This window comes from Bombus affinis, chromosome 11 (genome assembly GCF_024516045.1).
Source record: "Bombus affinis isolate iyBomAffi1 chromosome 11, iyBomAffi1.2, whole genome shotgun sequence".
In the NCBI taxonomy this organism is placed as follows: domain Eukaryota; kingdom Metazoa; phylum Arthropoda; class Insecta; order Hymenoptera; family Apidae; genus Bombus; species Bombus affinis.
The window spans coordinates 3,794,614-3,807,745 of NC_066354.1; the positions used below are offsets into that span (position 1 = coordinate 3,794,614).

At 36.7% G+C, this 13,132-nt stretch overlaps 1 protein-coding gene and 1 long non-coding RNA gene across 20 annotated transcripts in view; one reads left to right on the top strand and one right to left on the bottom strand.

Moving 5' to 3' along the window:
• The window catches only part of LOC126921613 (TLD domain-containing protein 2), a 297,843-nt gene that overhangs the window by 34,625 nt on the left and 250,086 nt on the right, over window positions 1-13,132 (bottom strand). For 10 of the 19 annotated variants that reach the window (XM_050733307.1, XM_050733306.1, XM_050733303.1 and 7 more), the window contains 6 exons: window positions 12,891-13,061; window positions 11,823-11,989; window positions 10,601-10,636; window positions 9,603-9,765; window positions 3,436-3,661; window positions 1,228-1,314 (listed from right to left, as the gene is read on the bottom strand). In XM_050733307.1, the coding sequence (XP_050589264.1) occupies window positions 1,228-1,314; window positions 3,436-3,661; window positions 9,603-9,765; window positions 10,601-10,636; window positions 11,823-11,989; window positions 12,891-13,061 (850 nt within the window). Of the gene's footprint in view, window positions 1-1,227; window positions 1,315-3,435; window positions 3,662-4,201; window positions 5,187-7,762; window positions 7,932-9,602; window positions 9,766-10,600; window positions 10,637-11,822; window positions 11,990-12,890; window positions 13,062-13,132 lie in introns of those variants that run through there. The other 9 variants (XM_050733298.1, XM_050733294.1, XM_050733296.1 and 6 more) reach the window with 9 other exon arrangements.
• Window positions 6-3,400, top strand: LOC126921644 (uncharacterized). The gene is made up of 2 exons (XR_007712489.1): window positions 6-1,127; window positions 1,890-3,400. It is a non-coding gene; the product is annotated as an uncharacterized LOC126921644 (long non-coding RNA).

Here is a 13,132-nt window from a genome sequence, read left to right on the forward strand (position 1 = left end):
TTTATTATCTTCATACAGATAAACTCTTTCTGATAAACTCTTCTTTCCTGTTTTTACATTTCTCGTGTAGTGGCATGTTTATAATGCAGTGGATGTGAATCATGCCGCGAATAATCCGTCTAAAGACTAAACGAATGATCAGCTGTACGAGACGAGACGACAGTGAGAATCCAAAGCTGAGCGTACAGAGAACAGCATGCACGTTTAATATCCACACGCGACACACGTCGGGGTATATTTTAGCCGAAGAGGCCGTTGGTCTGGCTCTAAATACAGAAGAGAATGTTCAACGCGATTTGGGCGACGATTAAAACCGCCCAGTGAGGTGTTCGACCGAACGAAGGGGTTCAAGAACGACGAAGACACACGACTATTTCTGTCTCGAAGTATCATCGGTACGATATAGTCTGACGAGAAACTCGAGGGTTACGTGGTTGATCGATGTCGATCGACCTGATCTTAAGTATCGTTCGAATTAATCAAGCTAGCTAACGATAACGTTAACCAACTTTCTATTAACGTGTTTCATTTGCAAATTTTTCCCATCAATTTACATTCTCCAATTCTGTCTTCCACAGCCTCGTCCAATATCTTCTCCACGCTATTTCTTTCATCTGGATTCTATCATTTTATGAAATTTAAAGAAATCAAGATATGTACGACATTAAAAAGACAAAAATTCAAACGACATAAGACGACTTGGAACTCCGCAACGGGCTAATCGACCCATTTGAATGTTTTCTTATTCCCATACATAAAGTTCTACTATGTTACAATTAATAACATTCCACATTCTTGTTTCAGCAGCTCCAAATCTTACCAAATGATATATTCGAATTTCAAAACGGCTTTTATTCAAATCGTTTCAGTTCAACATTTCCTTTCACCTCTGACATCCATCTCGTTAATTAGCATTTTCCTTCATGCACGTCGCAACAATAACCGTAATATACCTAACTATCGGCTGACCAATGAAGCGGCAAGAAGCATTTTGGGACAACAATGACGCAAAGGAAACGATCAACGTGGGTTAGGCCGCAACATCGCGTGACAACGGTGCAACGGTAGATCCGGAAACAAGTAGAACAAGTAGAAGAAGGTGTGGCAGACTGTGTACAATCTATGAGGTGCGTATCTTTCATAGTCAATATCGAGCAATTTGAGTTTGTGCCTATTCTGTGTCATTCTGTAAAAATGATCGACAACGGAGGAGTGGGGAATTGGTACCTCCGGGTCCTGGATCTGCTCGGAATCCGCCGATGTGCTCGACGTCTTCAGGATGCTGTACAGCTTTACGTAGGGGGCCTTGATCAGCTGTTAGCCAATATAATCGGCCGTTTTTAGCGGTTTCATTAACTGGATTTCCACCTGGTTCCCTCGATACTCGCATCGAAAACTATTTCACATTCCTTGTACAATTTTCTCGACTCTTTAACCTTTCATTTTGCAAGTTGAAGTTAAGTCTAGGAATTCCCTTGAATGTGTTAAAATTGTTGTGGAAGTTTCTTTCAAAAGCTTGCTCTCACGAATGTCGAACATAGGAAAACATCTATTTTACTCTTAAACATACTCTTAATAATATAGAAACAGTCCTGAACATTTCTAAGGAGTTCTCGAATCATTTTTAGATAATTCACGTCGAACGTATATAGATCTTTTCTTCAGAAATGTACAGATTTTTAAATGAAAAAGAAATTCTTCCTGATTGAAGCGTAGATAGTTCTGAAAAGCTCTCGACAGTTTGCAAGCTACTTCTCAATTACTCCACGCGAATAAAAATGTACTACACAGTTCTGAAGAAGTTTCAAGAGTTTTCCGACTGTTCTCAACATCGATGCAAGGATCGAGGGTGCACTGGAAGCACTAACGCTAACTTTTTCTTGGTTTAGATAAAATGAAAACTAAAAGAAAAAAAGAACCGATCGGCCGGAAAAAAAGAAAAGCTCGAAGGAGATATGCGAAAAAACAATCGATACGGTGCTCGGATCCGATGGATGGAATCCAATGATGACGACGATGATAACTTCGTGCGTGAACGTGACGTGAGAAAACATGAAGAAACGTGAAGTGGAAATGAGAAGACGAAGCTGTGCACAGCGTTACGAGCAACCAATCGATAAATATTTAAGATGACGATGACAACGAAAAAAGGAAACGAAAGAAACACAAGTGCGAACGTGAGGAACAAAATTCTAGAAGAGAATGTTCCAGTGTGTTAACGCAGTTAACACGACCGTTCGACAAATCAAACTATGTCTATGTTTGACAGCGACGAACGAGTGCATCGAACCTGGGTGCAGAGGACTCGTAGCTCGCGAGATGAGTCAAAGAAAATACGAAATTATTGCGAAGATGCTGATATCGTGATAAACGAGGATAAAATCAAGTACGTATGTGTCTGTATGAGTTGATTCGATGGTTGATTACACGTAATCACGCTGAACGATTTTTTAATCTTATAATGTGTTCTACGAGATAAGGTTCTAAAGACTGAATAAAATTGTATTATATTTAAAAGGGAAAACGTGCTCGAAAATTTGAAGAGTGCTTGTAGAAAACACTTGACAAGTGCCAAGAAACAAGTTTCTCAGGAGAAAAAGGAAACCGATGCATTGATGTAGTTCAAATTCAGGAAAAAGAGAAGCGTATCTGTAGAAAAGTCTGTACGTGCCATCTTTTATTTGTAAAGAAAACTTGGTGTTTAATTCATTCAAATAGGTGGCACAGACAAAAGCTAAGCAACAATTAACTAAAATTTATTGGTACTTATATTTTTCTCTGTAGAGGTGATGTTGTGACACCATCTTCTAGCACTTAGGTTAATAGCTTTTTAGGAAGATTAAAATAGCACATAAATTCTATACTACAGTATTCTCATTGGTATGTAAAACATTCCCCAATGAAACATCAACATTTTTCAATTTTCGTACTTACAATATCTTCTACAAGGACTTTTCAATTATGTTGTATATTCCACTTTAAAGAAGATAGGACAATTTGTGAAGAAAAATGTCTAACTATTAATGTATGTAACAAATTAAAGATTTGAAAAAGAAATAGCAGGTGAAAGTTGAATGTTCTTTGACTCGACTTGAGTGTCTTCTGCAAATGACTAATACAAGATCTCATCAAAGATTGACATATATCATATACAACAATCTACAGAAATATCCCATAAGCTATAAAAAAGAAAGAAATAATAATAAAACTGTACAACGAAGTTAAGCGATCAGATTTAAACCTTGATATCTTCAAAGAACCGACTTAATTAATTAATCCTTCATCCTGACTACAAAAACGTTTCCCTGAATAAGCTTCGTAAAAGTGTAAAATTAACTTCACAAACGTTCAGCGTGTCAACGTATAACGAGAAAATAAAATCGTTGCCGTCGATGACCAATTAGGCGAGAAAAGTTTTAAAATCGAGCCACTTACCTCCCATGATTCCCTCGTCAGCTCAGAGATCTCATCGCTGTCTTGACGACATTTTTCCTCCTCGGTGGTTTCCCCGACTTTCCCAGCCTCGTGCGGCGACAATTCAGGTGATAGATCCGTGTCAGTGTCCAGCAAGACATATCCCCGTTCCCGCCAATAATTCTCGTCGAGTTCTCCATAAAGCGACGGCACCCACGCATGGATAAACCTGTAGAGGTCGTCCACCCTGCAAACACCAAGAACACGCTTAGTATTAATCAGCGACGCTCATTCAGTTAGTTTCTTTTCTATTCTGCGAGAGTTCACCTCGTTCCCTTGCGTGTATTTATCAGGCAAACGTACACAAGAGAATCGACGAGGATTACGAATGCTCTTATCGCACTGATTTGATAACAATAATCGGTAACGTAATATCGGTTGTAACTTCCAATAAACGTTATGTCGCGTTTTAAAGCCTATTGTGAAGCTAGATTACACAAATGGATATTTGTTCACTGATTTCTCAAATTAAATTTCAATTTTCTTTATCCAAATAAATTGTTTACCGGATAGTTTAAGGTAACCCAAGGTAACTTTTTCGTTCAATTTCTTGATTCTACGAAATACGTGAATGACTTCATAGCTTTGACCAACAGTGTCAATAAATGAACATTACAATTAACACGATATTCTTAACTATCTATATCTAACCATAAGAAATACATTGAGTTACCCTGTCACTCAAACACTGCGAGTAAAAGAGAAATCGATTTCACCAGTTTACTACCTTCGATTAACGAACGGTATAATGTTCTGCACGGTATTCGAAAGATTCTGGTTGTAAATGAAATTGACCACGTTGCTGACACTGCTCAATCCCCAATTCATTTTGCTGTCTTGTTAGGTACGGTACTCGTTCGCTCAACCCAGTCGTCTCTCAAATTTGACTTTCTTTAACAGATATCAAGACCGTACGAGGACATTTCTTATTTCCTTCAATGACCACGCGGTTCTTCTTTTTTCGCACACCTTCGCGATTTCAGTTCCAACAAAGTTTCAGTTTCGCGTTATATAATTCTCTTTAAATCAACACATTTATAGACACCGAAATAGTTTCGTGAATTTCGAGGTTTTCGCTTTAAACCACTCGGCTGTCCTTTAAAACTTATTTCGAAAAATATCGCAAGTTGTAACACTCGGAAACACTGTTAGACCGATACGCTTTTGAACACTGGACCAGCTTCACAAATTTGATTAACTTTGCGTCAAACGAATCGATCATTCTTTGAAACCAACACCGAACTACTTCGATAAATTTTGTACGTTTTGCTTGCAACAACTCGGTTATTCCTTGAAACTTGCTTGCAGAATCACAACAGGTTGCACCGGTGAAGAACAAAGCGATTGTGATGCAACCAACGAGGATACCACAGAGACACTTGTTAGAATCACGTCGGTCGACTGAACAAGAGTTAGACGAGTGAATCATGCAGGAATTATGTATATTTATTACGATTAGCCAGCACAATGACGTAAACTTGTTGCAGCTGGTGCAAAATTTAACTGATTTTTTAAAGGCGTAGCCGTCACGGAGTCGCGATATCGCGAGTTGCACGTAGTCCAGATATTATTTCTACAAAACGTACGAATTAAAAGAGAGAAGTCAAACGAGTGCGGGACACAGTCGGTTCCAAGTAAATTTTTGTACTGCGTACAAAAGCGTTTTATCTGTTTGACATTGTCCGTCATTGTTCAAAGCATGTCGATTAGGTGTATCATTATCACCTGTCCGTTATCGCGGCATCCAACTGTTGCTACAATAACTATTGTCTAGTGTTTCAAAGGCGTTTTACGTTAAATAAGATCATTTCGATCATTAGAAATTAGCATGAGTTAATAATTACTGTCATTACGAACAAACAAACAAAATTTTACTTGAAGTTTAATTGAAGTGGAATTGAAATTGAAAAACAAATAGCCTCTTATCTTACTGCTCTTATTATCAAAAACACAGAGTATTAATAGATTTCAAGGACAGCAATTATTATCGAAAAATTGGCGCTGCAAGCTTCTCAATTTATATTTCCATTTATATTGCACGTAGAAATTATTATTATCCAATAAAGTGTCATGTCTACTTTTATCTATCGTCACTCTGTTACGTGCTACGCTTACAAAATTATATTAACATTCTCAAAACTGAATTCTTTTTAGTCGGTGAGGAAAGATTATCTCTTATTAATTACTTTCTGTACACGATTGGATCTACTTTATTCGCTTCTAATTGACAATATTCGCTTCTAAATCTTAGAAATCCGATCTACGCAATTTCTAAATCCCAAACCTCGCAATCTACAAGAAAAGCTTAAATCCTTGACCTTTCCAAATCTACAAGAAACTCTTAAATCCTTAATTTCTCTCTGTCTATCTCTCTCTCTCTCCCTCCCGCCCCCTCTCTCTGAACTTGAAAAAATACAAGAAGAATTCCCAAATTCAGAAACGACAATTATACGCGCAAAAAATTCCACAAATTGCTGTGCATTTATAGTCTTGAGAGAAGCGTTCTTTTTTAAATGAGCCTACCGCAATCAGAAGATAAGAGAACCGCCCATCACCTTGTATTTATTATACTCGTCTTATCACGCAAGTTCGTCCGTCGGAAGACCGCTTTGTACACAATCAGGTAACAGGAAACAACTTGAATATCTGTCTATCTAAGACGATGAAGCGAGAGATTAGTATAAAACGTCGTTGGGTTTCTTACATCTTTTCTATTCGCGATTCCATTTCGCTTGAGATAATTGTACAGAAACCTAGTTATATAAAATTACATAAAATGGCACATGAAATAAATATACGAAGAAAGCTTTAATCGGTAAAAAATCAAACAGGTTTGATTTTAAACTTGATTCTTTGTCGCATTTATAATTTGATTATTCATCATCATATGTTAAAAAAAATCCACGGCATATTGGTGAGATAAAAGTGCTTGTTTTTTTATTTGCATAAAGAATTAAATCTCGGCTATACATCTGATACAACACAGAAATCTTTTTAAACGTTTTTTAAAATTAATATTTTGATTTCACGATATGAAGACGTTGTTCAGCCATAGACACGTAGTAGAAAATCATATAAGCGCGTTCAAGACAATTTTAGAAACAGGAAATTCTGTCCTGATTCCAAGCAAAAACCAGTTAAACGATTTTTTAAAGAGCTGGTGTTTTATAATCATGTTAATTAGTAACTCAGTGAATTCTTCGACATCTTTTGATGACATGTGATCGACATTTTTTATTTCACTGCTATGCGACAATTGTAAATATTTTCACGATCCATAGTTCAGGAAGCTCTGCTCTAGACGACGTTTCAGGTTAAAAGTAAAACTGCCAGTTGCGCGGAATGAAAATACGCTTCTGCGTCGTGTTACCTAATTTCCCAATCACGTGACGGCTACCAGACACTGTTCTTTCGATTTATCCCTACCGTGCAACACGTAGTAATGCTATTATAGTACACAAAACGTTCGCCAGGTCAGAAACATACGTGTAACGCAATGCGAAATAGTCGTATGTTAGAAGGGCATTTATTTTAATGTTTATCGTCCTGATCTCCCATATTTTTATGTAAATTTATATAACTGTCGATACAGTGCAAGAAGGGAAAGCCACAAGCCTAAATTTAAGAGATTTCTTTCATTGATTAAGTATCATAACGTGTACTTTACTTTCGAAATTTTATATATTTTCATGCATTACGTGCTTTCACGCGAATTTTTACACGCAAAAAAAAAAAAAAAAGAAAAAATTCTCGTGATTGGTATAAATATCCGCAGTTTATTTACAATAACATTATTCGATTATAATCCACGCGTTCCTGTTCGCTGGAAGATTTGATTTCAACCCACGTATTATTAAATGTTTACTCTTTGTTGTTGTTAAGCACGAACAACGCTAACTATAGAAAAAACGAGCGAAATTAAAAGTTGAAGACATAATTTTCAAGAACGTCAGAGGAAATTAATTACATAACGTCCAAGGATAACTTGCTTATACATATAACAGCAGTCCACTGATTTTCTTTACTAAATCTTATTTTTCGCTTAAATAATAGTCGTTCGCGTCAAGGTAAGTGAATTCAATTCCAGAACTATCAACATTTCGATTCGATGAATGGAGTGCAGATAAGTAGAGTATCTAAATCGTATATACAGTGGCGAATAAAGGAAAGTTTAGAGGACATAATTTTACAAAACGAGAAGAAGGGAAAGAAAAAGAAAAATGAGAAATGAGGATGTCGTACATGTATCTAACATGTAAATGATTTTTATCGATACGGTGATAAATACTTGGTACAAAAGTTACAAATACTCAAGTGCGTAAATTCCAATTTTAAAATTCCTTTCGCTCGCTGCTGTAACTATAAGAAGGGAAACGTGATTTTCGCACGGAATAGAAACGATTTTTCGAACGAATCGAGCACACGGCGTGATTCCGTCGCGTTTTCTTCGCCAGACTAATATCGCGAACGCAAGCACGCAGAGGAAAAGTTACGAGCGTTAGAAGCATTCGATGATACGCTGAACACGTCACGTGATAACTCGCACTCTATTCGCGTGCAATGTGCACGCTTTTTTATTATCTAAAAGTAATCAACGCGGTATTTAATCTCACACACTTCCACATATTTATCTATTTTATTCAATGTACTTGTTAAACATAAAGTGAAAAATTTATGAATTTACTAATTACTACTAATTTAATAACTCGATGTTTTATCTATAATGTTACAGAAAAATAGTATGTCAGCTGCATTTGATTATAGCGAATGAAAATTTAAGAGTATTTGATATTTCGTCGTATAAAAACGGTATATCTAATATGCGATTGATAATACGCGATAAGAAAAAGTTTGCTGAATTCAATCATCAAGTTATCAGAGTAGAAATAAAGTATTCGTGCGATCGAATAAAAATTTGCCAACCACAGTAATCTGCAAAGAAGCTGTATATATTTATACGCTTTACCTAATCAGATAGCAATATAAATAGATTTAACGCAATGACCACAGATTACATATCGCTAAATCAGATTAAGGTTTCAATTAAACTTTACGTTCTCTTTCGTTTACTAAAATCAGAGCGAAATTAAAATATACAAATTCCGGTTTAAAAATCACCGTCACTAAATTCGGAATATTGGCAATTCTCGAGAAAAGATGGTGTTAACGCTTCTTTTTTTAAGAATTTTATTAGCGCGAAAGCATCCGCTAGTCCAAACAGCTCGGATCAATAAAACGAAACGCGGTGAACGTGGGAGAACATTGAACGTTTCACGATGTTGACAAACGTAAAAGCGATCGTATAAATAGCGAACGCGATGGCTGTCTCGAGATCTATTTTGCGATCTCTTGCTGCTGACCACGTGCCCCGCTCGTAATTTTTGGCCGTTCTATCTCGCGATACGTTTAAATTTTCAAAAATAACGCGTTGCCCGATTTCGCAATTATCTTCGTTCCGTTCGTTCGGCAAAGTTGTTCGAGAATATTTCATAGCGGCGGGGCGATTAATTTATCGTCACTTCCGTTGCCCAAGGCTCCTTCCGTGAAATCGACGGTGGTGTAGAGAAATGGCAAGAATAGAGAAGGATGGGAAACAGACGTTTAAGAAACGATTCGCGAGAGATGATTTACGAGGAACAGAATTTCTCTTGAAAATCCAAGACCCTACGATTTTCGGTATTCACAACAACGTATACTGAGATTTTTCGTGTCTCGCGCTTGTATAATGAATTAAACTGAATGTTTCTCAGAGAATCTTGTTTTAACTTTAGAACTATGGCTCTAACGCTAAATAATTCGTTGTAGGATTTTCCTACGATTACTCAGAACAAATATTCTTGGCACGATTAATGCATTTTGTTATACGTATTTTTCATCATACTACCTTAATTAAATCATCTATGTACGATAAATATTAGTCAAGCGATTAAAGATAGAAATCTTATAATGAAATTCAGAACTTATAATTGATGAAATATTTGTATTAATAGTTTGAACATTTAAAAATGACTAAAGATAGAATTTTTGGAATAAAGTTAACTTTTGTAAAAAAATTAAGAAAACTACAGGTGTTATAATGTTTGTAAGCTCGTGAAATGCAACGCGGAAGAAACTTCTGTTTTATTTACCTGTTACGTGGTATGCTGAACCAGTATTCTGGCCGCAGCTTCTTCTTGCCATAGCTCATAATAGGAGTCGAGCGGGGAATCTTCTTATCTTTGGGCCTTCCTGTTCGCAGCCTCAGGTACAGTGGAGGATCCTCGCAAGAATGGGCTGGTCGTGGTATAAGCTCTACATAACGCGACAGAACAATTCATTATAAAACACATTATAATCCTCCTATCTCCAAAATTAATTATTTTACTGATTTCTTTGATATTCGCTTAATTATACGATAATAGATACACGCGTTTGCGACTTTTCTAATGAATTTTCCGACAAGACACACAATATTTAGATACCATTAAATACATTCCCTTCAAATAAAAAAAAAAAAAAAAAGAAGTAGAAAAAAAATAAGGGTCATACAAGAAGCTCGTCTTTGAAGAATATTTTAAAAAGCATCGCATTAAATATCGCAGACAACATTATCGGAAAAATTTCTTTTCTGTATAAAGATTGTTATTTATATATTATAAAAATGGGATCGTAAGACAAACGTACAAATCAGAACACGGTACAGTTAATCAAACACGAAGAAAACGGGCACAACATCGCAGGAGAGCAAAATTATGTGATAAACAGCGTGAAAAAACCGGAACCACATCTAAACGATGATGGACAAAAATTTCGAATATACTGGCGACGTGAAAATTACACAGATTACATATTTGGAGAAATAAGTGCATTCGTGTGCAGGTGCAGTGGCAGAAACGAAACGGAACGTGTGAGTGAAAAGTTCAAAAATGTTTTAATTCTCGATGGACAAGACAGGTAATCGTCGATGGTGCGAAATTCAAATTGCATGATATAATTGGAGGTGGAAAAAAAAAATTGCACAAAGAAAAAGAACGTGTCGAACAGGTGACAACGAAATAAATTATGTAAATTAATATAACGTTCTGTGGAGATATGGTGATTTATACGAAAAGGGATATAAAAGCAAGCTAATACAGTATGAACCTACCGAGGCCTTCGAGTTCGGGAAAATTAGGTGCTTGGACTAGAGAGGGACAACAAAACATATGACATTACTGCATTAGTATGAATTCATTGGCAGACGATCGTGAAACCTATTCTGCTGCTTCATAATAACTTTAAGTTTAATTATATTTAATTAGCAACTTATTCATAGAAGTTTAAGCTACTATTATATCATATTTTATTTTTAACAGTATAGAAGACCTTTACTTTGTAAACATTATATTCTTTAAATAGATGCAGCAGAAAGGGTTTCAAAATCCTGAAGACATAATAATGTTCCTCGTTAAAAATTAACGATAACGAGGTTCAAAATGAAGGGACTCGAGTCTAAACTCTGTGACCAAAAAGTAAAAAAGACAGTGACAGAGTCCAAACCCTTACGATCATGGTAGAATCGGTGTTCCTCGAATCTGTGTCAGGTATTTAAAATACTTGGAACGATATCAATTTGATATTGTTTCTTCGAACACACAGGTGGCGTAGATTCGTGGAACAACATTCACGGGTAATGACACACCGAATACAAGATGTAAAAACTGGTAATGACAAACGAGTAAAATTTGAAAACCATACAGAATAATATTGAAACTACGTTAAACTTGTAATAATGTAACGTAAGCGCATTTGGTTAGATATAATCATTGTCCTTTCCTTTAGTCTGTATTGGCGATAAGAGCTAGGTATGAAGAGAGAGATATACATGTAGTCGAAATCGAATCCAAAGGCGCTCAAAAATTCGAAGAAAAGGATAATAAATGCACTAGCAAAATAACATCGTTTAAGAAGCCGTCTATACATACGAGCGAGTGCAGTGCGTGGAATGTAATCCCGTTTGCCATCATTTATTCGCCGTTTTTGTTTTTTCATGTATTCGCGGCTATGTGTAGTTAATTATAGAGTTATCGATCCCTTGAAAGGGTGTTTCTTTGTTGACGTAGTCTTTTGCGCGCAAACTACCTAACAATAATAACACGATCAAAAAATAGCTATTCCATAACAGAAATAATCATTTCTTTAAAACGGTCGACCAACAAAACGAAACACCCAGTAAAGGACTGAAAAAGATACTTTGCGTGAGCGGAGTCTGCCACAGTATATCTTACAATCATCGAGTTAATCATTCCGAAAAGATATATATATATATATGTATAGATTGAAATATATCGTGTTCCATGAAGAAACTGATCGAGTTCCGGGACACTTACTGTCGAAACTGACGAACAGTTCGGGCATATCTTCAACAGAGACCATGCTACGATAGTCCAATCGAGGTGCCGTGGCCAAGGTTTTGTTACTTCGGTTACTGTCCACGCTGCTGCTACCTGACGATGTCAACGGTTGCTGTCTGATGAATGTGCCCACGGAAGATCGTCTGAAAGGAAACGATAAAATTACTAACGATTCATTAAATATCTGAGAGATTGCGTTTCAAAATCACGAGCACACGAGATTCTCTGTTTCGTGTTCCCTGCAATTTCGAAGCAGTGTACACTGAGTAATATACATATTGCAACATGATAAATAGCGATTAAATCATGGGGAGACGATGACATTCAAGATAAATGTTAAAATTGTATCCAGCATGTATGTACGGCGAAATAAAGTCGGATGGCTGCTCAGGGATACTAAAAACGCTGTGTTCGACTGATCGGTGAACCGTGTGTTGTCTGTAAGCGGTACTTGTAAAGCGGTATATATATATATATATATTCTTTTATTTGGTGTAGTTTCTGAAAAGATTGTGGGGCACGTTTACCTGAAAGCAAGGGAATAAAAGATGCTGATCTTTCTCAATCTCGAGAAAGGCTTAACAGAAAATTAAAAACTCAATTGAAAGACAGGATAGATGAAAGACAACAAAGTATAAAGTGTCATACGTGTGAAGCTCGAATAAGTGGAACTTACGAGAAACTTGAATTAATTTCACGTCCTACGAAACAATAATCGTTCGTCGCTCAAAAAACTGGTAAGAAATGATCTTACACGTGAATCTCACGTACTTAATTATAGGAAAACAACAAGGAACAACAAACTAGACATCTAAGAAGATAAACGTTCAATGAAATTAATATAAAATTCAACAGCCCAATCAGAGATAAAAAGAGTAAGAAAAAGATAGAGCAAGAGAAAGGGAAGAGAGAGAGAGAGAGAAAGAGAGAGCGAAAGAGAGCGGAACAACAGTGGGCAGATACGAAAGAAAAATTATAAGGAGAAAGTGGATTTTAACGTGGATATATTATAAGTTGCTGGTTCATGACCGGGCCCAAACTCACCCCATAAGCCCTCCTGGACCAGGTGAAATCTGAGGGTTGCTGGTGTCCTGGGAGAGAGAGGAGGCGGTAAGCGGAGGTGTTCCTCCGGCTCTACCGCCCCCACCGCTCTCTTCGCTGGGAGTTTTAGCAAACAGGCCCGAGCTAAAGTCACTCACCAGGTTGATCGGCGAGCTTATATCCACCACCATTACATATTCTTTGTTAGTCACATTGGAAACCATAGTTAAGCTTTATGTTTAACA